A 25379-nucleotide genomic window follows, 5' to 3' on the forward strand; every position below is an offset into this window, starting at 1 on the left:
CAGAGGCCAGCACGGAGGGAGCTTGAATCTCATCTGGATTGTTGTTTGTGTTACTGTAATAGACGTGTGCAAAATTTAGGAATATGCTTTATACCTTTGAGTGAAAGAAGCACGGAAATAAGCAACATATAAAGACTGTTACATGACTTAAAAAACTGAATTTGTAACTTCAAAGAGGTGAGAAAGGCTGGCTGTAAAAAGAAACCGTCAAAAAGAACAATAGTAGGAGCAAATCATGTCTTTTTCTTTTAGTTACTAGGATAATATTTTGGAACTGAATGAAGGCTATAGCTTACGAATCTCATTTCCTTCCTTAGCTGTATCAAATGCAGAAGATGAGTATATCTCACAAGTTTGTGTTGCTGTGTTAAGAAAATTTAAACCAAAATGAGGCGTTATGGAACTCGTATGAAGAGTTTCTGTAGCGTCTAAGTCCTCGGCTGAAAGGGAGAGGTCTGAATATCCACAGCCTGGCCAGACTGCCTTGAGCATCCTTGAATTTTGGCCTGGAGTCTAATGGCAAAACTGATACAGTTTAGCCCCTGAATTCAAAACATTATCTTACCCAGTCGAAAACATTATCTTTGTCTAGTCCTGTGTCCAAGGCTAAGCAGACACTTTAAACATAAGTTGGATCAAATGTGTGGAAGATTTCCTTAGCAGTCTTGATGCGAACAGGAAATTGATCCTCCAGCGCAAACGTCCAGAGTGCCAAAAGCTCATTCTTCAGAAAGATAATCAGGCACAATATGTTGCAAGTTAATCAGTTCAGTTTCAGTTTAGTATTTACATTCAGTTTGGTTTTAAATAAGCATTTAATTAGTTCTTAAAGTGTATTTGAAAGCCTTCGTGTTGGACCTTGTAGATAATGAATGATGCCTGTGATTTTTGTTTTGTTATTGAAAAGTGAAACCAGATGCAGATTCGCCATCCAAGTTCAGATTCGAGCTGGCTGAACGCCATGGAAGATAGGCGTTTTTATCATTTTGGAAGTATTTTGTGCGCTGCACTAAAACTGGACGTTGGAAGGACATTGATTCCACACAATGTTTTAAGTTGCTGGAACAAAATTCAAACATGTAAAGCAGCAGAAACACATTCCTCTGTTCAAAAACGGGGGAAAATGGATTAGTTTGTGGTTAATTTAATAACTCCCAAAGTTATCATTGCTATATACCTACATTCGTTTCCTTATAGATTACATGATTGTGCTATTTAAGACTCCTTTCTGTCCTTTGAGACCAAATTCTGTCCTGGGTGAGAAACCAAGCTCCCTTTTGTGTGTTGGGGCTCATCGTGTGATTTTGAGGCAGGGATTATGCCCCAGCCCTTCCTGAGTCGTTACATGGTATTCGCCAGTGAATTGTCTTCAGACTCTGTGGGTTCCCTGCAGGGCCCCTTGGCTTGACCCGGTCCTGCCGCTGCTCCTGGCTGCTGCAATTTCATTTTGTCACTTGCTCAAGGTTTGTGCAGTGTTGAAAAACTATTAATAAGCCATACCTTCTGTGGTGGCTGTGTAAGAAATATCCATTTTAGATGTACTTGTTAAAGCAGCCCTATCTGCTGTCTTACTGCTTTTGCCTCTTGGGACAATCTGTTCAAGGATCCTCCCTGAGGGGATGCAGAAGGAAAATCCTACAATGTTTGTGATGCATTTAATCCACAGCCTGTCTATACAGGGAAATAAATAGAGCATTCACCTTTCTGTTTGTGGATTCCTTTCAAATACAATTACAGCATCACCTATGGCATCCCGATTCATCAAGATCTGTACTAAGCACTTCTGAATCTTATTGACCACTTGTTTTAGAGGATGATAAATCCCTGTTCTCCCAGAGCAAATAGATTTAACGGAGCAGATTTTTTTTTCTTTGATTTATGTTTGCCATGACCAGAAAGCAGGATTTCAGCATCCAGTAGACAGTGCTCCACAATTACAGAATCGGAGGCAGGCGGTGTCTGTTTTGCTGCTGTATGACAAATTGTGTAAGGAGGCTTGGTGGCAGTTTATGATATGTTCATATAGAACCAGAGCACTCATCGCAATTGTTCCTTCAAGATTAAACTTTCCTGAAACCTAGCTTTGAATTTAGGGGGTGCCTCTGTACAGATGTGAGCTCAGTAACTTACTGGTTAGAGAATGAAAAGAGGCATTAAGAGCCCTGGGTGACTTGAAAGCAAAGATGAGATGTTTTAAAGCTGTGTAGTCTTTAAAAAGTGAAAATAGCATGTATTGTACAGGGTCTGGAAGATTACTGTGGCCATTTGAAAATTATTTTATTCATCATTTTGTAACATCATAAGGGTATAAAAAGCAATCCTAGTTGCATTTTAACAAGCCACAGTGTTAGTGCAAAACAGCTGAAGAAATTAAAGAATGACGTGCTAAATTGTGACTGTATGGTAAAATTAGATAAACAGAACAGAATGACCAAAATCAGATTTTGGCTGATGGAATGGATATGTGGTGACAACCCCGCGCTTGTATATTGTCACAATAAATGATCATCTGAGTTGCAATATTAGTGATGATGAGTGCCACTATACTTCATTGATCATAAGATTAAGTGGCTTGTACAAGATGGTGTCTCCAGCTGCTGCTCACTCTTGACATCATACGCTATCAGTTTGTATGACTTGGAAGGGGTGCCATACACAATGATATTTATGGGCTATCTGGGCCTATCACTTATCTAACCATTTCATCGTTTGTACTTAGAGCCATGGGATACAGTCCAGAAATAGTTGTGTTTACTTACTGTCGTCATTACATTAGAATGGGACTTGTCTAAATAATGAAATCCTAGAAGAGCAACATTTGACTTGAAAACCGTACGTCAGTAGGGTTTTAAAATTGCTTGAATATGAAGAGGATGTTACACAAAATAGATGGATGCTGCCAACCTAAGGATAGGAATTGACATTTTTCAGAACAGATGTCATTGATAATTTATAGATGGCTTTAAAAATTAAACTTTATATAGAAGCCAGCTTAAAAATGAAGTGTTGTCAATGTTCTAAGTGCATTAGGTACATTAAGTGAAAATGTACGCTTCACTCAACGGTATTTAAATACTTCAGAAGTCAGGAGCAACCATGTCATTTGAAAGTCTGGTCGTGTTCAATATTAAAGGCTTATATGAGTCTGCTGGATTCCAAATAATGTAGTTGTGCTCCTAGGAAGTGTTTTGAAAATAGTAATTATTGATTTTATTTCTTATACTTCTGATTGAAGCATGAAAGTGAAGCACATGATTCCTGGAGACAAAGACACTTTTACATTTAAAAATATTAACTTAGCTTTCTGGTTTAGTAAGCTGTAAAAACTCCATATTGATGCCCTCCTCATTTTAAAAACAGCTTGACGGTCCGCTCAGAAAGCAGAAGGCATTTGCTGTCTGTGGACTGGACATGAACACAGAGCTGGGAAAATTACTGGAAATCTTTCTGGTGCTTTTGCGGAATCAGGATTTCCTTTTTTTTCTTTCCTTTTTTTTTTTTTTTAAAATATCAACAGCACTTTTTGTTAAACTGATCCATCTGAAATGAAGTAGGGGTTAATACACACTTTGCTAAGTAAGAAAAACAATAAAAAAAATAAAACTGAGGCTCAGCCCAGGAAGATGGGAATTTGGAGATAATATTCAATGTGCCCAAAGGGACAATGCTGTCTCTTGTTGTCGCTGTCTATATTTAGCTACCATGCTCATATGCAACTTAAAATACCTAGAATAGCAAGAAGATTTTTTTTTTTCCTCTTCATTTGAAGTGGTACAGTGTAGGGTTGTTAATTTTGGCTTATCACAGCTGACACTTGAGTAGGGGGGGAAAAAATAGTGGTTTGAAGCTTTAACTCTCTCCACATGTGCTCCTTGTGAGGAGCCCTGTTGACTCCTGTGAAACTTTCTTGTCTGTCTTAAATTATATGCCCCCTATTCAGGAGTTCACAGGTCACTTAGTTGATTTAAAATCCATTGTTGTTTGTGCAGCTGATAAGGGGCAAAAAAGCTATTAGTTAACAGACCTAGTTCGGAAAAGTTGTTAATAATTCTAGCTTCCTACTTGCATAAACTGAAATTGTCCTGATTAGTTAATGTAAACAGTATGATTTATATTGTAATACTCCAGTTCACATGAAAATGAGCAATAATTTTCACACTTTCAGGAGCGTTTCATGCTGTTGCAGCGTAAATTTTTGTATTTTACCCAGTTATGGAAAAGATAATGAAATGTTTCTGTATGACAATCTGGCAAATATTTATGTTTTACAAACATATTACACACTTCAGTGTGTTGGTTTTTAATGGGTAACGCTCCAGAGTGTCAGTTAGAGCTGTCAAAAAAATTGAGCAGAAAAATGGAAGAGAGCAAAGTCCTTGAGGAAATACTGGACAAGTTGTTTATGGGGGAATAACCCAGGCTGGTTTGGATCACACTAATGGCTTACTTATCCAAAAAGTGAACTTGTGGTCAAAAGGAGGGTGCTTAACACGAGGGAGCTTGAGGGGCGGAGTAGAGAACAGAAAGGTTGCGGTGAGTTGCCAAGCTTGCCGGAGAAATCCCAGCTCCGGCTGGGAGGCTGGTGGGGAGCGCGTCGGAAGGGAAGCCGGCAGCTACAGGGGGTAAGCGGTGCCTGCTGCACAGCACAGGGAGTTGGTTGGGCAGATGAGAAGGAACAAGAGCCATAAACCTTAGGGATCTAGGTCTGATGTGGTTGGGAAAAGGCAGATTGCAGTCCAGAGGGCCAGTCTGTGGAGCTGTCTCACTCGCCACTGGTGCATCTAGAACTTGACCTACAAAGAGTTTATGTCATGCAGTCCTTTCCCTACGTTCTGCACTATTAAAAAGACACACGGAATATAACTGAATTCTCATGGAAAAAGACACACAGAATATAACTGATTTCTTGTGGAAAACTGGGTTCGCACGGCCTGGATGAGCATACGATCCACTGGATCAAGCACTGGCTAACTGGAAGGTCCCAGAGTGGTGCTCAATGGATTTAAATCCAGCTGGCGGCCGCTCACAAGTGGTGTGCCTCAGGGCTCAGTGTTGGGACCATTTCTGTTCAACGTCTTTATTGATGATCTTGATAAGGACATAGGGTGTATCATCAGCAAGTTTGCAGATGACACCAAGTTAAGCAGGAGTGTTGATTCCCAGGAGGATAGGGAAGCTCTACAGAGAGACTTAGATAGATCGGATCACTGGGCCAACACCAATGGTACGAGTTTCACAAGGGCAAGTGCCAGGTTCTGCACTTGGGCCACAGTAACCCCATGCAGCGCTACAGGCCTGGGGAGGTGTGGCTGGAAAGCTGCCTGGCAGAAAGAGACCTGGGGGTTCTAACTGACAAGGGGCTGAATATGAGCCGGCAGTGTGCCCAGGTGGCCAAGAAAGCCAACGGCATCCTGGCTTGTATTAGAAATAGCGTGGCCAGCAGAAGTAGGGAGGTGATTGTGCCCCTGTACTCAGCACTGGTGAGGCCACACCTCGAGTATTGTGTCCAGTTTTGGGCACCTCAATACAAGAGAGATATGGAGGTGCTGGAGCGAGTGCAGAGGAGGGCAACGAAGCTGGTGAAGGGCCTCGCAGGCAAATCATATGAAGAGCGGTTGAAGGAGCTGGGACTGTTTAGTATGAGGAGGAGGAGGCTGAGGGGAGACCTCATCACTCTCTACAGCTATTTGAAAGGGCACTGTAGAGAGATTGGTGCTGGTCTCTTCTCACAGGTAATTAATGAGAGAACAAGAGGGAATGGCTTCAAGCTCTAACAGGGTAGATTTAGACTGAACATTAGGAAAGAATTTTTCACAGAAAGGGTGGTCGGGCATTGGAATAGACTGCCCAGGGAGGTGGTTGAGTCACCATCCCTGGATGTGTTTAAGAGACGTTTAGATGTGGTGTTGGGGGATATGGTGTAGGGGAGAACTTTGTAGAGTAAGGTAGATGGTTGGACTCGATGATCCCAAGGGTCTCTTCCAACCTAGACAATTCTATGATTCTATGAATTATATATTTTCTCTTCCAATAGGAGCTAACAGTTGTTTATGCTTCCATTATCTGATAATAGCAATGAAACGTTTCCCCATTCTTACAACAGCTTTGAGAGCAGCGTCAAAAATAATGCAAATTAGACACCCTTGTCTGCTTTGCTGAATCCGAACGATCTTAGTCCTCAGATCCGATGGGGCTATTCAAACGCTGCATGAGCCCTTCCAGCCACCGAGGTGGTAACTTCACCCCGGCATGGTGGAGCAGAAAAGCTTCTGAGGTGGCTGGTGCTAAGGGGGTTTCTGAGGAGGGGCAAGAGGTCTGGGGTGGAGGTGGTCGCCTGTTCTTTCAGACAGTCACAAAAGCCTGAGGCTGGTTTACACTCGAAAGTTGTGTGGAAATAAATGTCGGTTAGCGGTGGGAAGGGATGTGGGTTTTTGGTTGTTTACTGGTTTGCTATACACAAGAATATGGGTGCAGTTATAATAGTGCAAAGAAGTTTCTTTTCCCAGATGGGACTCACTATTCTAACTTTCAGTTACATCTCCACAGTGATGAAATGTCACTGTGTTAACAGCATTAGAACAAAATAGCACCGTTCTCTAATTTGGAAGGCAGCTGACTGTTTCTCGCTGTCTACTTACATGTGATGTGGTGAAGACGTTTTACACGCGTCTGTTACAAAGAACATGTCGGAGCAGGGCGCGCTCCGAGCTCCGTCTTCTGCCGACCGCATACCTGAGGTGAGGTAATGGCGCAGGACAGCACCGGGCCTGGAGAGCGATCCTGTGTCACTGCTGCGTGCACGACAAAGAAAGCGAAGATGGTTATTCCATTTTATATAAAAGTTGCAAAAGCCTGAAAGATGGCTAGTGACAGAGTGGCAACAGCAGCTCCCAAGGCAAGCTGGGCAGCCGTCGCCATGCCCGGGGTGGGAAGGGCCCGGCCAGGAACACACAGCCCCTAACTGACTCGAGACCAACATGGCGGGAAGGGAAGCCCCAGCAGTTCAAGGCCAGGGCTCCCGCCCCCGGCGTCCTCAGAAAAATTACCTTCCTCTCAACTAAATCTAACATGGTGTCAATTTAATTTTCCCATCTTTGCATGTGCAGGTGGTTTACAAGAGGCTTGATCACCCCCAGCCCCTTCTGTAGGTTGTCCAGTGTCTGTCTTCCATTTTCTAGTAGGAGAAAAGTCCACCCCAGATGAGTAGGTAAACCTACAAAAATATGGCTTTGTTAGGTTATCGGAAGCCTTCTTTTAAAACAAGGGAAAATATACTGAAACTTGCATTTTTCTTAACTCTTAATAAGATGAAATTTCAAAAGCCATTTAAAAAATGAACTATTATATCTGTTTATAAGCTTAGATGGTCAAGATCCAATAAGTAGAAATTGTAAAGTCAAATAAGTTCTTTAATCACTACTGACTGAGGGTCGATGATGTCTCTTGCCTGATTTGTCTTTTTCCTCCTGCAAAAGATACTGTTCAGCGTTTGTCCTGCCCTGAGAGAGAGACCAGTGGTTCAGAAGTGGCAGAGTTTATAAGGCTGTAATCAGTTGGGAAAACTTGATATGCTTTGGCTCTTAAGAGTGCTTATTCAAATATTGCATTTCCAAACACAGTGTTCCTTTAGAAATTTAAAATAACATGTTTTAACTGCACGGTGTCGATAAGCAGCTGGGTGAGATATAATCTCCTCTCAACAGTAGCTTTAATTTTCGTGATTTCTGCGTTTCCCAAGACCATTTCAGGTCTCAATCCGCTGTGAATCTGGCCCAGGGATTTTAGTGACGGGCCGGTGGCTGTTCATCATCTGCTGAGATTTCAAAGCGGCTCATGGTCATTAGGGCAATTAACTGTTGTATGCATCTTGCACAGGAAGAGGCTGGCTGTGGATCCTCGCTTTAAGTAACTTTTAAAAGAGAGCCCTGGTGGTATTTCAGAAGGGGGCTGTGCATGAGGATTATTTCTTACTAATGATTTTTCAGGCAGTCGTAAGCCAGCCAGAGGTGAAGTAGGAGAATTTCAGAACTTTCAGCAAAATTTTTAAGGTACTGAAAATGCGCAAGAATCACAGAGTTTTAACAGCTCAGTAGGAGTGTTTTAACTTTTCTGTGGAAGCCCTCTAAGCAGTCTTCACCCAGGTGTTGTCAGCAGACCTACAAACACCACCAAAAACCCCGAAGTTTGGGGTTTGTATGTTTTTTGCATTCCTGTGACCCTGACCATGAAAGTCAGGGACTCAACAGATTACTAGGCATTGTAAAATAAAACAATGGTAGTATCTTGAATCTCTGAGGGAGGAGGATGCCGTCTCCTCACTCAGGACCAGATCTTTCCCCGAGAAACACCTTCTGGGTTTTGAATGTACAATCTTAACAATCAAATAGGGTAATATATATGGAGAGAGAGGAATTGAAGCACGTACGGTAAATAACAACTGCCTATAAGCTAAGCTGTCATTTGTGATATTATTTCCTTATGCGACTCCAGGGAGAGCAGAGAGCTGCGGATACCAGCTCTGATCTGTTGTGGACATGTCCCCAAAACCATCAGGGCTTTTTTTGCCGTTTCTCAACGAGTATTCTGCTGTTGCACTTTGACAGTGTTGTCCATTGGTTTGCTTTTTTGGAGATTAGTGGTGACTTTTTTTTCTGAAAGTATTTTTTTTGCATGTGTATTTTCTTTATACAGACTCCAAAAAAAAATTGTTTAATAAAGATGTTTCTAAATAAATGTTTCTTCACATGGGTCCTCACCTGAGCTTTTTCTGTATGGTACTGTCTCCTCTGTCTGTCGTACTCTCCTATTATTCCCTTGTGCACACAAAACTCAATATTTACTTTCAGTCTTTCAAGTTTGTTTACCTAGGTTTCACTCCAGGGTTTGAGGAGCTGTAATCTTATCCATTTTGAGCCCTCAGTGGTACTTGATGTCCATTTTGAGGTGTGTGAGGAATATTTAGCTTAAAGAAGTCACCTGAACTTGGTGTACCCTTTGCTTTTTAGAGGCACAGAGAGGTTTTTTTTGACCCAGCTAAAATAAGCCTTCAATATTGTATCGCATACTGTTGGTTTTGATGTATTTTTTAAGCACCTTGAAAAAATATCATATGTATAAAAGATGGTGATTGCAAAAAGTTAAAATAGGCTATTTTTCTGGATTAAAGGGTGTTGCAGGCATTGTTGGAATTCCTTTGTAAGTCCCTGTGTACATCAGTCAGTGAGTTTTGACCTTCCCTCTTTTTTCTTTGAGTGCAGATTTCACTTCTTTTACCAGTTTGTGCTAGACTTCTCATGACACTTGGTTTTAATTGATATTTCAGGTAAGCAGTAATGGAAAACATCTGCTGTCTGGTGAGATGCATGTCTTCGATAATAGTAGAATAGTGTAAATGAAAATGTGAGCTTCACAGCATCTCATTCTGGTTCACTCATCTATAGAAATGTCTTTCTGAGAAGCAGAAGTTGTTAACAAAAGTTAATTTTTACTGAAGTGTATCTTAATTCAAGTATTTTTGTCTTCTTGTAAAGACTGGGAAAATGCTTTTGAGAAAAGTAGTTGACAGTTTATGTCTAATTTAGCAGTATTTCAGTTCAAGGAAGTTCGCCACAAAGATAGGAATAAGGTAAAAAGTTTGAAGGTTAGGTTAAAATGATTGTAGATAACTTGATGTGTAGTTGCCATATATAGTCATACAAGAAAAAGTCTGCACAAATCCTCCAGACATTTATGGACTTCTCCAATTCATCTGTCAGAGCCAAACAGCTCCAGCCAAGAGATAGGGAATTTGTTAAACTGCACTAAGTTCCTAAATTGCTGTAGCCCAAAGGAGCAGTTCTGCCTTTTTAAGGGGGAAGAGCAGGGGGGAGTAGGCAGGCAGGATACTGCATTATGAATTCTCTACTTTTGGTAAGAGTTACAAGAAGATGAGTAACATTCTGGAGCTCTTTAAAAAAAAAAAAAAACAACAACCAGCACACACACAAAAAACTTGAATTAATTTCCGTTGCTATCATCAAAAGCTGGCTTTCTAAATTTAGCAGTTTCCTATAGACGCTCAGCTTGTGCTAGCAACAGTAAAACTATTTTTCCTTAAGTGCAATTTGTCACCTCCCCCTTCTAAGTTAGTAGAAGATAAGCTTGTATTAATTCTGTTGATTTATTGTTATACAAGTATGTCTCATTTTAATCTGCTATTGAGTTCATTGTGATTCAGTGCTAGGCGCGCATGCCTTCAGTGATGGAAAAAAAGTGCGCAGGAACGACAGACTGTGCGCTTGCTCTGTCTTTCTGTCTCCTTTTTTAATCTTCAATCCTCTGGGTTTCTTTCCCTGCTCTTTTTATCTCTTTGCCCTCCCCCCCCCCCCAATACTGGAACAGTTCACAGTTCAGCACATGAATTTGGGAATTAGTCCCAGCTGAGACTATATATTACAGTTGTGAGAAGATGCTGCTGCTCAGAAGCGCTTTATGTGGGTTTTTTATTTCTTAAGTTCAACTAACAAACAGTAAATGTATTGAATAAGTCTGTAGTGAGATTTTGCTTTCTTTCATCTTGATGATTCATTTATATCTACTGTGTGCTACCAAAGCATATGCATTATAGGCCTGAGCGTGTTTCGGTGGGAATTTTGCCAGGAAGTATAAAGGCAGCGAAAGTTTGTTTTCTCTGAATTGCTTCACTTACTGAAGGAACATGAAAAGATCTGTGCTGTGTTTTTTTTATTTAGGTCAGGAGGATGACAGTTATATTAATTTTGAGGTGTTTCTACCAGGTATGCTAAATTAGATGTAGTAAACTCTTTGGGTCTATATCCTGATGTTTTGAGGTTGTCAGGGTTTTTTTTTTTCTTTGAATTGCTCATCTTTGTAGGAATGGGAAGTTATCACTTTAGCTGCGTTTAAAGGGTGATGCCTGCTAAAGGCATGGCAACCTGTGAGCTGCAGCAGGCGACTAGCCAGTGACTCCCTGCTTAGAAGGGGTCGCAAAGAACATAAAGATAGCAAAGATGACGGTGGCGGAAGTTTTAGCAAATGTAGGACGTGGATTTGCAGGACAGCAGGCTTTTCGCTCTGACCCTCATGAAACAACTCGTCTTCTGTAGGAGCAACTGGCTTTTTGAATAAAACTGAACGGTCACAATCAAGATCAAGCAAGCAAATCTTATAAAAAGATTATTACAGGATTGCTTAGTGTTGGATTTTCTTGCATTGGAATCACAGATAAAGACTGGCTCTAATGATATAAATCAGTAAATACACGTGTGTTCTTACATGCAGGTACGTCAGAGTATGATTAATGCGTGGTCTAGTCACAGCTATATTTTTAACCTGTATTTAAAAGATAAGTAGGGAAAACAATTTTGCAATATCTGATGTCTCGGCAGTGCACAGACTGCTGCCCCCCCAATTTACATATAGTCTGTAAGGATCTGTGAGGATGAAGCCTGGTTCCTTACTATTATATTTAATGCAGAATTATTCTTCTTAACCTGACTTTAAAGCAAGATGCTTGTATTTTGGAAATCTTTCCACAAGACCAATAACACGTTTTAAAACATGAATGTTTTTTAGTACTCTCACTTTTCTTAAATAAAGCTGTAACCTTGAAATTAACCATTTCCAAATGGTCCTACCCATCTTTTCCTTGAGACTGAGGAGAAATCCGAATCTCATGAGCGCAGCGCTGCCAGGCAGCACCCGGGTTTCCGATTTCATCATCCAAGAAGGCGAGACTGAGCGCTGAAGTAGGGTGAAGCACATTGATTCAGACACAGCTCTGCTTGTGTGGAGGGAATATGGAAAATTACAGGTGCAATTATGGTTTCACATTAAATATTCTTATTTTTAAATCCACCATGTGAAGCATTAGTCTCTGTTTGAACTGGTGTTGTTAATTGGACCACAGTACTTAGATGCATTTTCTGCAGAGTCACGGCCTATGTCATTAGCCTCTCATTAGACACGTTAATTTTTTAAGACTCATAGTAATTACCTTTTTTTCAGAAGTTCTCCATTTTACACTGAAGAGAAAACTCTGTTCTGCAGGCTGTAATTCTGAATAATCAGGGAAGCGTTGTGAACTCTTTTTCTGTGGACTTTCAAAGTGGAAAATGAGAGCGCTGTAGTGGATGGAGAGAGAGATCCTGCAGGATGTGATTTGAGGGGAGTGTTAAGGATCTTTTTCACTGGAAACCTCAATTCCAGGGGCAGAGAGCCTGTGGAACAACAAGGAGTTCCTGGAGGGACAGAGCGGTTCTGGTTAAACCTTGATAAATGTAGGTGAGGCTGTTTATTGGGATGCGCAACTAAGCAGTCAGTTTGCTTTCAGTTTTATTGCACAGATGTACTCATCTAATAAAATCTGCAGGTACTTAACAAAACTTGGTACCAAGTAATTATCTTTTCTATATGCAGAGATACTGGCCTAAGTCCTAGGAACAGCGCTTCCTAGGTTTCGCTGACACGTGGTTATCCCGCTGGCAAGAACAGTGCACTTCAAAGATCTGAAATATTTATTTGGCTAATCAAATACTTTTTCATTACATAAATAAGTAGTTCTCCTGACCTGGGATGATACAGACATGTGGTTTTTCCCATGACAAGAGTCTGTCATGGCATGTTCGGTGTTGCCTGCAGCCTTCAGCAGGGACTACAGGGCTTAACAAGAAAGCAGGACAAACTGTTAGCAGGAGGAGAAATCTCCACGGGGCCATTAGCCAGTATGTAGCCTTTTAAATTAATATGTTTGTTAAAAATGATGCTTGATTTTCTGCATGTATTGGTGAGCTGTTAAATAAATCATCCTTTTTTTTTTTTCCCCCCCTACTGGAATTTTAGTGACCAGGGTTTCATTACATTAGAATTAGCTCCTTTCCAAAGCTCTACCTGAATCATTTTTGTTTAAATTAATTTCTTTGTTTCCTAGCAACTCTAGTTTTTTAAGTTCTGAATTGTTTCTGTTCAGTGTCTTTTCTAGCCAATGTTAACTTGCTGTTTCATAAATGACAGCAAGGTTTTAACGTGATTCTAAAAAGCATAGTTCACTAAATTAATTTGTAAAGTTAGTTAAAAAAATTTTTTTTCTATTGTATATAAGTATGTGTGTGTGTATACATACATATATATGGGTGCAACAGTTCTTCTTTCGCACAGTTGATTTTTTTAAACAGTTGTGAAGGTAACCAGTCTGTTTATACGTTGCTGCATAGGCACAGAGTAAACTTGTTAGCTTTTTGTTTATTTTAACTTGGAAGAAGCTATAAGAGGATTCCATTAAGACTCGCGTAAGTGAGTAGTTCCATTGAAAGTGAAGTGCCGGTCCCAGACCCAGGGCAGGGGGGCGAGGAGGCACCTTCACAGATGCTCCATTTTCCTCGTGCCTGGGAAGAGCCCGGTTTGCCTCCTCGCCACTGAAAGGCACCACCGGAGCAGCCCCCAAAACGCTCGCTCGCTCTAGACCTGCTTCCCCATGGCTTGTTAGGACCCACGTGGTCTACACAGTTTGGTAAAAACGAGGGCATTTCCACAAAGAAAGTCTTGAAACTTCTCTGTGTGTCCACTCTTGAGGCTCACTTACTTCTGGGATTGCCGTCTGGCTGCAGTTTTAAAAAATGGTCTGAGGTGGTTAAACAGCAAAAATTCCATCTTTTTTTCAAGGAATCTCTTTTAGTGTTTATTCTGTAGGCTGGTTATGCCCCGCTTCGTAACCTTTCTGAAGTGCAAGCTTCTCCCCCTGAATTACAATGCGTTTTTGCTTAATATTCTACTTTAAGCTAAAGTCTGCTCTCACTTAAATCAGCCTTTCTCAAATGGAATATTTTTTCGCTTCTTGCTGGGTGGGTCCATGCACTGAAAAATAGGTCAAGAACAGTAATCTAAATCTACTGCTAATAAATAATTAAAGCTAATGGAATTTGCACAAGATCTGTGAGCTGAAATATTTCAGAAAGTACTGTGGTGTACGTTTTGCTACTGTAAATCAAGATTTTTTATTTATCATTGTGCTAGGTTGAAACATATCTATAAATGTAACTTAAAAGGATTTTTTTTGTACAGAGAAAATACTGGCATGTTGGTTTATTAAAATAACTAAAAATATCATAGAAAATTGATAACATCATGATTCATTCTTTAATGAACGGATTTCAAGTAAATACTTTAGCAGCCTTAAGCAATAAGTGGGTTTATATCTCATGAAATTGTAGTGTAAATTGAGCAATAAATTGTTTGCTCATATGATTTAATTTGCCTTATATTTTAGGAATTAAATAAGTCATCTGAGCTATGGTGTAATACCTGTTTGGACAACTATCTGGGATTTCAGTTTTGTATCTTTCAGAGCAAAGCAAAGTGGAGCTTTCTGGAAGTAATTAAACATAAAGACTTAAATGTTTCCCTTAGTACGCCTCCAATCACGTGTGCCCAGGATCTCTGGTGGAAAAATTGCATGTTCTTGATTTTTTCATAATTGTGGGTACAAAGAAATAATATTTAAAACTTGTATGTTGGTAGGTGAGCATCTGATGGAGTGATCTCCACTTGTTCACCAGTTTACCCACAGCAGGGTGAAGCATATATGCTTACTGGCTCTCTCTAATTAACCAGCAGAACTGCTTACTACTAATTATAGTTAACTTGCTGATTTCTGTGCTTTCACAGTGACAAGTTGTGTCCTTGAAGTATATAATAAACACACCTCGGAAGTCGATGCCAGCGTTCTTCCCGAATCCTTCATGCTTGGCTGCTTCTTACCTCTCCCCCTTTCAGCTATATTTATATGAAAGGGAAGCGCAATAACATTATGGAAATAATAGCTGTGTGGACAAAGTGTATGGAGCCTGGCTGTGAGGGTGCACGGATAAACATCCTCCCGATGGCAGGAAAGAAATACCCGTCATCCCAGCAGGCTGCCCCTTGAAAAAGGGGCTTAAACCTGGCTGCCAGTTCTTAACATGAGAGTTCCTCTTCAGGCCGTGCTATTTCTTCTTTGTATGTTGATTGAGCTGACAAATACCTTCCCACACAGTCAGTATATATTGGGTTTTGTTCTGGGTTGGGTTTTTTTCTTTCTTTTTTATTTTTTGTCTTTTTGTAAGTTCTCATAAGAAAGTATCTAGAGTCAGGATATTCAGCCCTGCCAATTTTGAGCGCAGGGCCAGTTGTTAGTTCCTTATTACGTGTGGGCTAACAAGGGAGGAAACGCGAAAGGGTGAGACGGCAGGAAAGCCGTAGCATCTCGCTGGTGATAAGGCAGCTCAAAAATAGGTTGTGACAGCTGAACTAATGATGTCACCGATGCTGATACAAGTGGGCTGCTGCTCATTATGATTGCTCTGCCAGACATAGTGACATTCACCAGCCAATGCGTGTCTCGAGTAGACGATATATGGAACAAATCATAGGAAATGTGGCACAGGGGGCATACAATAGAACATTTGCCCAGTTTTTTGTCTTGTTTTATTTTACAAGAGCACAATACTTCTGTGGTCGATAAAGGTGTGTAGGTCAAGCTTAGCCTTGCTGGACCACTTTATCAAACCAGGGCCATAGGGCTCTTGTTGTGACATTTAGAGATAAGCATTTTGGAGGTAAATGAGATGGAGCAGTCTGAGGAGATCAGAAGGTTCTGTGTAGCTTCAGACCTCAAATAAATTACGAATACAGTGTTGGTAGACCATTGATAACGTCCTGTGTACTGTACCCAATGTACTACGATAGCAATAGATAAATAATGTAGTTTAGTTGTCAGAAAGATGCATTTTTTGCCCAGGTTTTTATTACAGATTTATCCTCAGTTTATTTTCCATAGAGTTAGTTTTAATGAGAATGGAAAGGGAGTTAAATTATTTGGATTCAGATTCCATTGTGTAGCTACTTGATCAAAATATAAACTCGTTGTTTATACTCTTGTAAAGGGAAAATGCTATATTAGCTTTCAGCTATCAGATTTGATTCAGATAATGATACAGCATCCTAATTCACAGTCTCTACTTCAGATACTGAGTTTGTCTGTGATAGAGCCTTTTTCAGAAAACTGCTCTACCCTGATAAATCATCCAGAGAGTGAGAAGGCGCACGTTTAGATGGCATGGAAAAATAGGCTAATAATGTGATTGTATAGGAGTACTTGGATATTTCAATGCATTTGTGTTGATAAATTATCATTTGTTTTAATGTTCGATTGCATGTACCCTTTTTAGCTGTTCTGCTTGATCGCAATGATTTGCTAGCTGTATGCGAGTGCTGGAGTTAGTTGCTTTTCCTGTTTTGATCACAGCCCAGGCAGTAAAGGCCACTACACTTTAAACATCATAAATCATATGGTGTCCTTGCTAACCAACATTACAGATTCCCCTGGGTCTGAACTGAACATCCTTCTTTCTGTTCAGTTTAGTGCAAAGAAGGTAAAATTCTGTTTGATGTCAGTGTAATATTTTGAGACAAAGTCTGATGAGGAATTTTTCCAAACTGCCAAAAATAAATCTCACCAGCAGAGTTTTAGCTGGTGACTCGAGGCATATGTATTCCTGACTTCTGTCTGTTTATTTTTACTTCCCTTTTGTTGTGAGCTGTGTAAAGTTTTGATGCTGTTTGGCCGAGGGAAGGAATTAGAAAAGTAGCCTATAAACCTTTTCCGGGGTGGGGGGGGGAGAAGGAGAGAAAACAAAAAATGGTGTGAGTAAGGTGTTTATGCCTCTTGTTATGGTGTCTGCCATTTATCCACTTACCTGCATGGCATATTTGGTTGCATTTAAAATACTGGAGCAAATTCCTTGCAGTTACTTTTCTTAGACTGTTTGAAGTGGGATGCTCTGTGTCTGTTTTTCAGCTGCAACAGATTTCAAGTTATTGCTAAGATTTCAAGTTGTCAAAGCATTTTATCCTGTTAAACTGTGTGCTCTGATGATCAGCGTGTCCCAGGTTTGCCCCAGATTGACTACCGTGGTATAACTGATTGCTTGCCAGTGGGACTGAATGACTTCGAGCTGCGTTCTCCTCTATCCTGAAATGTTTTAAAAACAGTTTTACCAACAACAAAAGCTGCTGTCTAAATCAAGCACAACACATTTTCCCATTATGGCACAAATTTTACTTGGTAACGTTTTGATGGCTGGGATGAGTGTTTAGCATCCTGAATTTGCGAAATGAAGGATGTGTGGGAATCAGGTTTTATACTTGAAAGCTTTTCTCCCTCTTTGACAGCTTGACCAGCTGTTTCCTTGGCTTTGGGGAGCCCCTTCTATTCCTCCCCCCCCCCCTCCCCCCGCATGTCTTCCTCTTCTCTCTGCTATAAGCAACCAACAACAACATCTCTCGTTATTAAAGATGAATATAAAGGCAAAGTCCTGACATAGTTTATATCATGAAATAAAAAGTGCTGCGAATCCTGTCTTTCAAAAGTTAGTACATGTCAGACGATTCAACAGCAGGCTCTTGGCTAGAGCTCGCCACGCGCACAGAGAGGAGCGGGGCTTACCTTCTCCTGCCCCAGAGCTGGCCGAGCTGTATTTCACTGAACACCGTTGCGGGGCTTTGTCATCTGCAGTGTACCTAGAGCGATTTCTGATGCTTACGCTGTGTGTTTAGGCAGTAGGAATAATGCCCTGCTCTCGAGAGCTGTGCAAGCAAGAGATTTGGGGATGATCTGGAATTAGATCTCCTGTATTTCTGCTTTCAGTTTTGACATCAGTTTGCTGGCTGGCCCCAAACTAGCCAGTAAATTCAGAGGCAATACCAAGGACAGAAGCCCTAAACCCGATGATTTCCTATCAGCTGAGCTTTTTATTTCAAAAGATGTTGCTTTACTTGGATGGTATATTTTTTCACGATTTTATGAAGGATGCCGGTATCCTGACTGTAAATCTAATGTCTCTGTTTGTAATTTCACTGTGCCAGATTTTGTCCCTGAATGTGAGCATTCATTTTGCTATTGATGGTTATTGTTACTTTCCTCAATGTCATCATCATCAGGCTACAAAGAAAACATGTTATAAAACGTGCAAAGCCCTCTGGTCTCCCAGAGTAGTCAGGAAGTGGGGAAAAGCTGCTCAGCCTGCCAGTTTGCTTCGGTAGAGGTGTAATTTGTCGATGTTTGTGATATACAAGGACAGTATCTACCCTTTTTTCTGTCCTAGAACAGACACAGAATATATCAGAAAACATACAGGTGACTTGAGTTGGTCTAAGAGCAGGGGCGTTGTTTGGTTTGGTGCTGAAGAGGGAGCTTATAAAGCTGCGACGCTATCCTTAACTTGATAGGGGTTAGCTGTATGTTAGTGCAATAACCATATAGAAGTGAAATTTGGCTGATCATTTGTCTTTGATAGCTTCATTTGCGTTTGGCCCCCTAAGCCATTTCTCAGGGAGTGGGAGAACTCCTGATACTCCAACTCTCTGCATGACTTGTCATTTAAATGACAAAAATCACTTCTCTCAAAAGCCTACTTTTCCTTCAGGAGAATCAGATTAAATTCAGGGCTGAGGGTGTTTTGGTGAGTGGTTTAATGTCCAATATGTTGCATGACTCTAGATGTAAATGTAGATTCATTGGAAAACAGAATTTTCCAACTTTTTATAGCCACCATCTTTTCCAAAAGGCCCAAGGCTTCAGCAGACCCTTGTTATTACATAGGGAAGATATTTCAAAGACCTCTTCATGACCTCTTGAATGAGGTTCAGGGTAGCTAAGGGACTGTGGCCTGTGGGAAGCTAGGAAGATTTCATGGTTACTTAAGCAGTTTGTGACTGTCCCCATTGTGAGCAGTATTCTCGGAGCATCATAGGACTCTTGGTTGGAGGGGATGTCCAGAGGCTGACTAGATCTCACCTGGCCCTAAAAATGGGTCTTCAGCACCCACACAAGGTCTGGTCACCTGCGCCTTGGAAATCTCCAAGGATGGGAAATCGACCTTCTTCGTGGGTAACCCGAATCAGTGCTGCCCTCCTAAGTGATGCAGCATCATGTCATCGTTTTATACTTCTTACATCTTTATTTCTAGTTGTAAGCGTACTATGAAGTTGTTGCTTGTGCCTCGTCAGTGGAATACTGCAGCAAAAACAGGAGTCCAGCTTCTTGGCTATGCATTAATAATACAATGTCCTCTGCAAAGTTACGGGATTTTATTCTTCAGGCATGCTCATAATGAGAATTCCGAGGATTTGTAAGTGAATTAGATCCAAACCAGCTTAAAAGTGGAGCCACTGAGGATTTTATGCAAGATAGATATACCTTTGTTGTCATAAATTATCTTGGTTGCTAAGTAAATATATGCTGTAAACTTTTAGAGTGATTCTATGGGCAATATTCTAATGAATTTTGTAGCACTAAGTGTGTTGTAATTCTGAAGAAGTTTTGAGTTATACAGAAACCAACAGATAATTCTTCTTCAATGTGGCTATCTCCAGTTCTGTGATGGCTAAATCGGACCACTCTTGAGAAAATAATAAATAAAATAGACCTTTTACAAAATGGCAACACTCTTAGTTGAAATGATGGTCCAAAGTCATCTTCCTGTAAGCCTAGCTTCCATTTGTGAAAATTTCTTTGGCGTAAGTTCAGAGGTGTAGCTGCTGTTGAGGTAGATAGAGGCATTTATTTCTAATCGCATTAGTGTTTCAGCTGAATTATGAGAATGAAGGCGTTCAGTGCTTACCTAGCATCGCTACAGTTTTGTTAATTAATACTGTTTGCACCAGATACAGGTATATGTCAAACTGGAAACGCAGACTTGTTCAAAATGAATTCTGGGTATACTTTCATTTTAATCAAAGCTCCCAGAAAATGCGATCAGCATTTAAGTAGTATTTCAGAACTGAAAATAGTGTTGGGAAAAACTTGACAGTGACTTGTCCTTTCAAATTTTTCTGATGAAATATCTTGCTTCTGTCTTCTAGGACCTGCGCAAACAGGTAGCTCCATTACTGAAGAGTTTCCAGGGAGAGGTAAGAGCCTGTGCTCCTCATGGTCTTTCGGTATTGCTCCACATAAGTCTGGTGTGCTGGCAGTCTTTCAGCACGGCCGGGTGGGTACGGAGCCCTTGAGCAGAGAGCGTTGCAGGGGTTCAGCCCTTCTGCGTTTTTGCAGCGTGCAGGATGTGTGTGTGATACCCTGGATTTGTGCTGGACAAGCTAAACTGGTCAAATCACTTTGCATTCAGCATACCTGAGCGTAAGCTTACCATCGCGGTGACTCAGGTGGCACATGCTAAACTCGCTGCGCCTCAGTGACTTGATGGGTTGGATGCTTAATGAATGCAATGCAATGTACATATACAAAAATATGAAGATACTACAAATAGTTTTCGCTGTAAACCTTTTCAGCTGTAAAAGGTTGTATTCTAGAGGGCTTGATGGTAAACCTTAAGTTGGCAGGTGTTTGGAAAACCAACAGAAAGCGTTAACAGCTCTGGCGCTGGCTCTTTGGTTTCGCTTTGCACCGCTCCACTACGAAACACGTGATTAGAGTGATCACAAGTTTAAAAGCCAACTACTGTTATTTTGAAGAATTTCTATAGCAAAAGGCAGCTGGGCCAATTACAGAATTTTACATTTTAGCTGTGGACAGCACTGAAGCGCTCGCTTCACGTGAGTGCTTAGGCCAGATGGGAGCTGTTGTACTGCCTCTAGGAAAATGTCGTGTATGAAGTTCGCAAATTATATTTCTCTTTATAAAGATCAGTGCCTACGTGGGGTGGTAGACTTAGGTTTTAGCTCACATTCTGTTACATGTTGTAGAGGTCTGCTCTTAAAGTTAGCTGTGCTTAAAGCAGCAACATTTTTTACATTCTCATTGTATGTTGTTGGCTGCTTTTATATTGTTGCAGTTCCCATCAGAGCACAGAGAAATTCAGGAGCTTGTTTTCACAAGTGTGCATAGGGAATTAAGTGCACAACTCCTGTTATCTGTAATGAGGGTTGCATTTGTGATTACTTGTACATGCTGCTAAATAAGCATCCCAAATAGGCCATAATTCCTCCTCTTAACAGCAGTATGAAATTTTTATTTTACAACCCAATTTCCCAAGTATTGCTAGAAATAAATAAATAAACAGGACAACTTTGTCCTTGATATATCTAATAGTAATTTGTGAGAACAAAGAATGATTTGTGTGAGTCCGTTTGCCAATGGAAATTTACACTTTAAAATTGCTCCGAGTGGATTGCAGTGCTCTTAAAACCTTTTCGCTTTATTTTCAAGCTTGCAGTGCACTGACTGAAAAGTGTATGTGTGCTTTCAGCACTGTTCTTTAATGAAAGGAATGTCTGAGGATCAAGTGAGAATCATAAATCCAAATTTGGCTACAGTGAAGGAAGATTCTCTCATTTGATCTTGTCTGTTGGAGACAGCTCACTGTTACCTTGGTCTGGCTCACACACACTCCTCTTCTGTAGTTTTCCTTCACTAATGTAAAAGTGAAGTTTATGTTGGTATAAATTCAATCTCACAAATTAAAAGAGTAAAATTTGTTGGTAGAAATCCCCTCTTACGTAAATGAAGCACGAATACGTTACAAGATTGTGCTGCTGAATCTCTTAGCCAGTGATTCCAGTCTAATCTAGACAGGGTTTTAGAAACCTAGAAAAACCCTAAACTAATTGTGATTGACTACATAAATGCAGAACATTAAACTGTGAATTCTGGTATTTGATTATAGATGTAATTACTGTATCTTGTTTTGGAGTCAAAATACCAAGAATATTAGTCTTGGTCTGTTCAGTTATATGTTACTGTTCAATATATAGGTTTGGTCTCTGCTTATTGTTAAGACTGACTTTATGAAAGATCATGAGATGAATGTTCCGGGTAGCTCAAGAACAAACTGTGTTAAGCACACAGGGTTTTTTTCTGCATTTCGAATCCACTGGAGGGTCCTCATCTTACTCTCCCCAGGATGTCTCAGCAAGCAATAGAGCTGGGGACAGGACACCCCTGTTAGGTGATATCTGATGTCCTGGGAGGAGGTGGCAGAAGAGACCTTTTGGTCACACGTACAAGTACATGGGGATGGGAGCAGGGAGGAGGAAGGAGGAATAGGGAGCGATCTGCTCGTAAGAGATTCCCTGCCTCTACTACAGAGACTGGTTTTCAGGCCCAAACTAGGGTATTTTTAAAAAAAACAACAACAGGAGTAAGTAAATAAAACAGAGGTAAGCAGGGAAGTAGTGAAAATAGATGTTTTCTAGAGCCCCTTCTGCTGGAGAGTGTCCTCAAACAGCAGGTATGGAATGCTGTAGGAGTGCTCTGGTTCACACCTCTGCAGGCTTTGTGGATGATATTACTGAACTTTGGTGCACCACTTTCTCACCAGTTTCTCACACGGAAGCTAGGGCAAAAAGAGTCTTGCATGATTCAGCTTCTCCATTTACTGTCTCCATCACATTTTTGCCTCTGAGTCTATTTCCACACTTCCTGCTGTTGCCCCATTTTCTTGATCTCTAACGATAGAACTAAGTAGGTGCTTTTTGCATGTCCACGTAATATTAAATTACATTTCCACCTCAGAAGGGAAGCTGGCTTTTGCAAATCCCCTGTGGGATGACTGTGCTGCACAGAGCTCTGGGCGCTAGGGAGGGCCAGAAGATGAGAAGGGACAGACAGCTCCCTAAGGAGCAAAGGTATTTAAGTAGCTTTACACGGACCTTGCTGTGCTCCTGCCTACCTCAGGACTGGCTCCCCACCTCCTGCCTTGCCGCAGCACTTTTGCTACTGTGATCCTGGGGTAAGCACAAAGTTTTCTTTTTTCCCCCCCTTTTGCTGGCTGAGTTTTCTGCCGGGTTGGTTCTTTGGAGCAGCTCACTGCAGGCTCCTGCCGGGCAGGGGAGAGGCCGGGAGAGCAAAGCCAAGGGCAGGAGGAGCTCAACTGTGCCAGCTTAGGTTGACTTAAACTATCCTTGAACTGTACCCTCAGCGAGCCTGACGTGACTTGGAGAGAGGTTAACTTAAGCTCGCATATTTAAATATCCTCCCAAGCATGCTTTATGGGACATCTGCTTGTAAACCTGTGGCTAGTTCACTTTTTTAAATAAATCCACAGGTCACTTTAGCCAATTTTTCTTTTCAGTTTGAGCATGGATATTGATACTACCCACCCATCTCCCTGCGCACACCCCGTATCTTCCCTTTGTATAATACAAATTTATAACTAAAGCCCCCCAAACCAGAACATTCTATATTTCGTGGATATTTATCTTGTTCATTCAGATGAAGACTCTTCCAGTTATCAAATATGCAGTTTCCATTAGTAGTTCGAAATAACTTTTTTTATATAAATCTCGGTGCCTTAAGTAACTGGATTTTTTATGATGACAGTTAAAGTAAAAGCATTATGAAATGGAATTTAGCATGCTACAAATTTTAAAACGCATTCTTAGTTCAATGTGAGACCCTATTAATTCATCACTGTAGTATAATTTTATTATAGTACTTTTTCCTTATTTAGGATTTTAATGGATATTTGAATGCAGGTTTTCTTTAAATGAACGGAGTATTGTGTCTGATTTAAAGCTGATGGTATTGTTCTTTGGATTTTTGTGGGTGACTTTTCTAACTTTACTGGAAACTTTAAGGTCTGGATGGTGTAAATAGGCTATTGTGAGCAAGACAGAAGTCATTAATTTAAGAGGTATAAAATCCCTGTTCATTCTATCTTAAATCTCTTTTTTTTTATTTCTTTTTTTTTTTTTTTGCCTACCATTAACTTGAGGATGGAACTTATTAATGGTTTGCTCACCATATGCAGGGCTAAATACAGGACAGAATCGGAAAAGGCTAAAGAACTTGATCATTCCGTCATAATAAAATGATTATATGTCATTTTCAAGTTGGCAAGGCACTCCTTCAAGCAACCACCTAAATAAGCTGTATTCTGACTAGGTCATTGTGCATTATCATGTTTACATCAGTGGATGGATATTTGGACATGAAATCATAACTAATAAAAAAAATACTTACGTTCTTGGGCTATGATAATTTACAGAACTAAAGTTGTGGTATGGAAATCTAATGTTGGAATCCATATTTGTGAAGTCATCAAATAGATATTTTAAGGCTGGGAAAGGATTTCCTGAGGTCATTAGCATTCTTTTCATGTGGCATAACAGTACTGTCCAACAGTAATGCAGTAATCCCTCATTTGGAGAACCCTTTAAGGCACAGACTCCAAAACAACTCACTGGACTTTATTTCTGTGAAAACTATTTCTCATATTCTTCTCACAAAGCAAGTTGTTTTAAGGGTATTGCCATTCTGATGAGACCGCGCTGGCTCTCCACTTAGCTGAATTGCTCTTTAAACTATTAATTTGGTCAGTAGAATAATTTAATAATTTTCCATATGCAGACAACAGAAGCTGAAAATCGGTTTGGTGTGCTGGAACTACTAATCATGCCTTTGAAGGAGCACTGTGAAAATGTGCGTGCCTAAAAAACTTCAGACCTACTTTCCTCCTGCATTTTGAAGGAGTATTCCTGAGCTCTTATTATTTTTTTTTTTTTTACCCCCTTTAATTTCCTTATGTTAAATTTACAAACCTAATTAATACAATTTCTTTCCTGTAGGTTCACTCCATGATGGCTCAATTAGAGTAGCAGTAGAACTGTGGTTCAATATTCAGGCCAGCTTCATAATTGAAAACACATTTTCTTCTCAAAAGCTGCAGCTGGTTTGGTTCTGCTCATGCAGAAAAGGATATAACCTTGCATAACATAGGAAATGAACGGTTGAGAGAGAAGCCAAATTCAATTTCAGTCAGATATTTTGAGGATAAGTCCATGATCTATGGAAGCAAGGGAATGAAAAGTGTGTGTATGTGGAAAGCAGCGTATTCAGCACTCTATTAATCACGGCTAGCCTGGGTGCTGTTGTGTGCTGTTGCGTTAGCACTGATTCTAGTACAGAGGCTGGAGTGCAGCCAAGCACTCCAGAAGTTAACCTCTTAAAGACCCTGAGCTGCTTTCTGTTGAATAAATGTAATTTTGTGGTCAGAAATAAATGCTTGTGATGTAGCAGGAGCTTTGAAAACAACAGCGTGGCAAAGCTATTACAAATTGCTGTGTGTTGGGGAAGTCAACAGCATACATCAAAATTCAGAGCTCGCATCGTGCTGATTTAGGCCGAGAGCTTTCCTGCTTTTCAATGAAAGTCCCGTTAAACCACTCCGAGTAACAAAATGGAGTAAATCTAATTTTTTTGGCGGGTAATTGTTTTCTTTTAACGTCCACTCCACCGGGCGTGGGTGGTGGGTAATTTCCTTTGTACAACGGCAGCACGGGGACGGTTTTGAGCGCCGTCTCGATGCTGTTTCCCGACGCTGGCGGGGACGGGAGAGAGGCGCACAGCCTGCTTTTGGGGTAACAGCAGCGCAGCAGCGTTTCATTTC

At 40.7% G+C, this 25379-nt stretch overlaps 1 protein-coding gene across 3 annotated transcripts in view; it reads left to right on the forward strand.

The window, feature by feature from the left end:
* CUX1 (cut like homeobox 1) overlaps positions 1-25379 on the forward strand; it is a 285607-nt gene that overhangs the window by 94379 nt on the left and 165849 nt on the right. For all 3 annotated transcript variants that reach the window (XM_082493164.1, XM_082493162.1, XM_082493163.1), the window contains exon 3: positions 19897-19944. In XM_082493164.1, coding sequence (XP_082349290.1) covers positions 19897-19944 — 48 coding nt within the window. The remainder of the gene's footprint in view (positions 1-19896; positions 19945-25379) is intronic.

The sequence above is a fragment of the Vanellus vanellus genome, assembly GCF_965231255.1.
Source record: "Vanellus vanellus genome assembly, chromosome: 19".
Lineage (NCBI taxonomy): Eukaryota > Metazoa > Chordata > Aves > Charadriiformes > Charadriidae > Vanellus > Vanellus vanellus.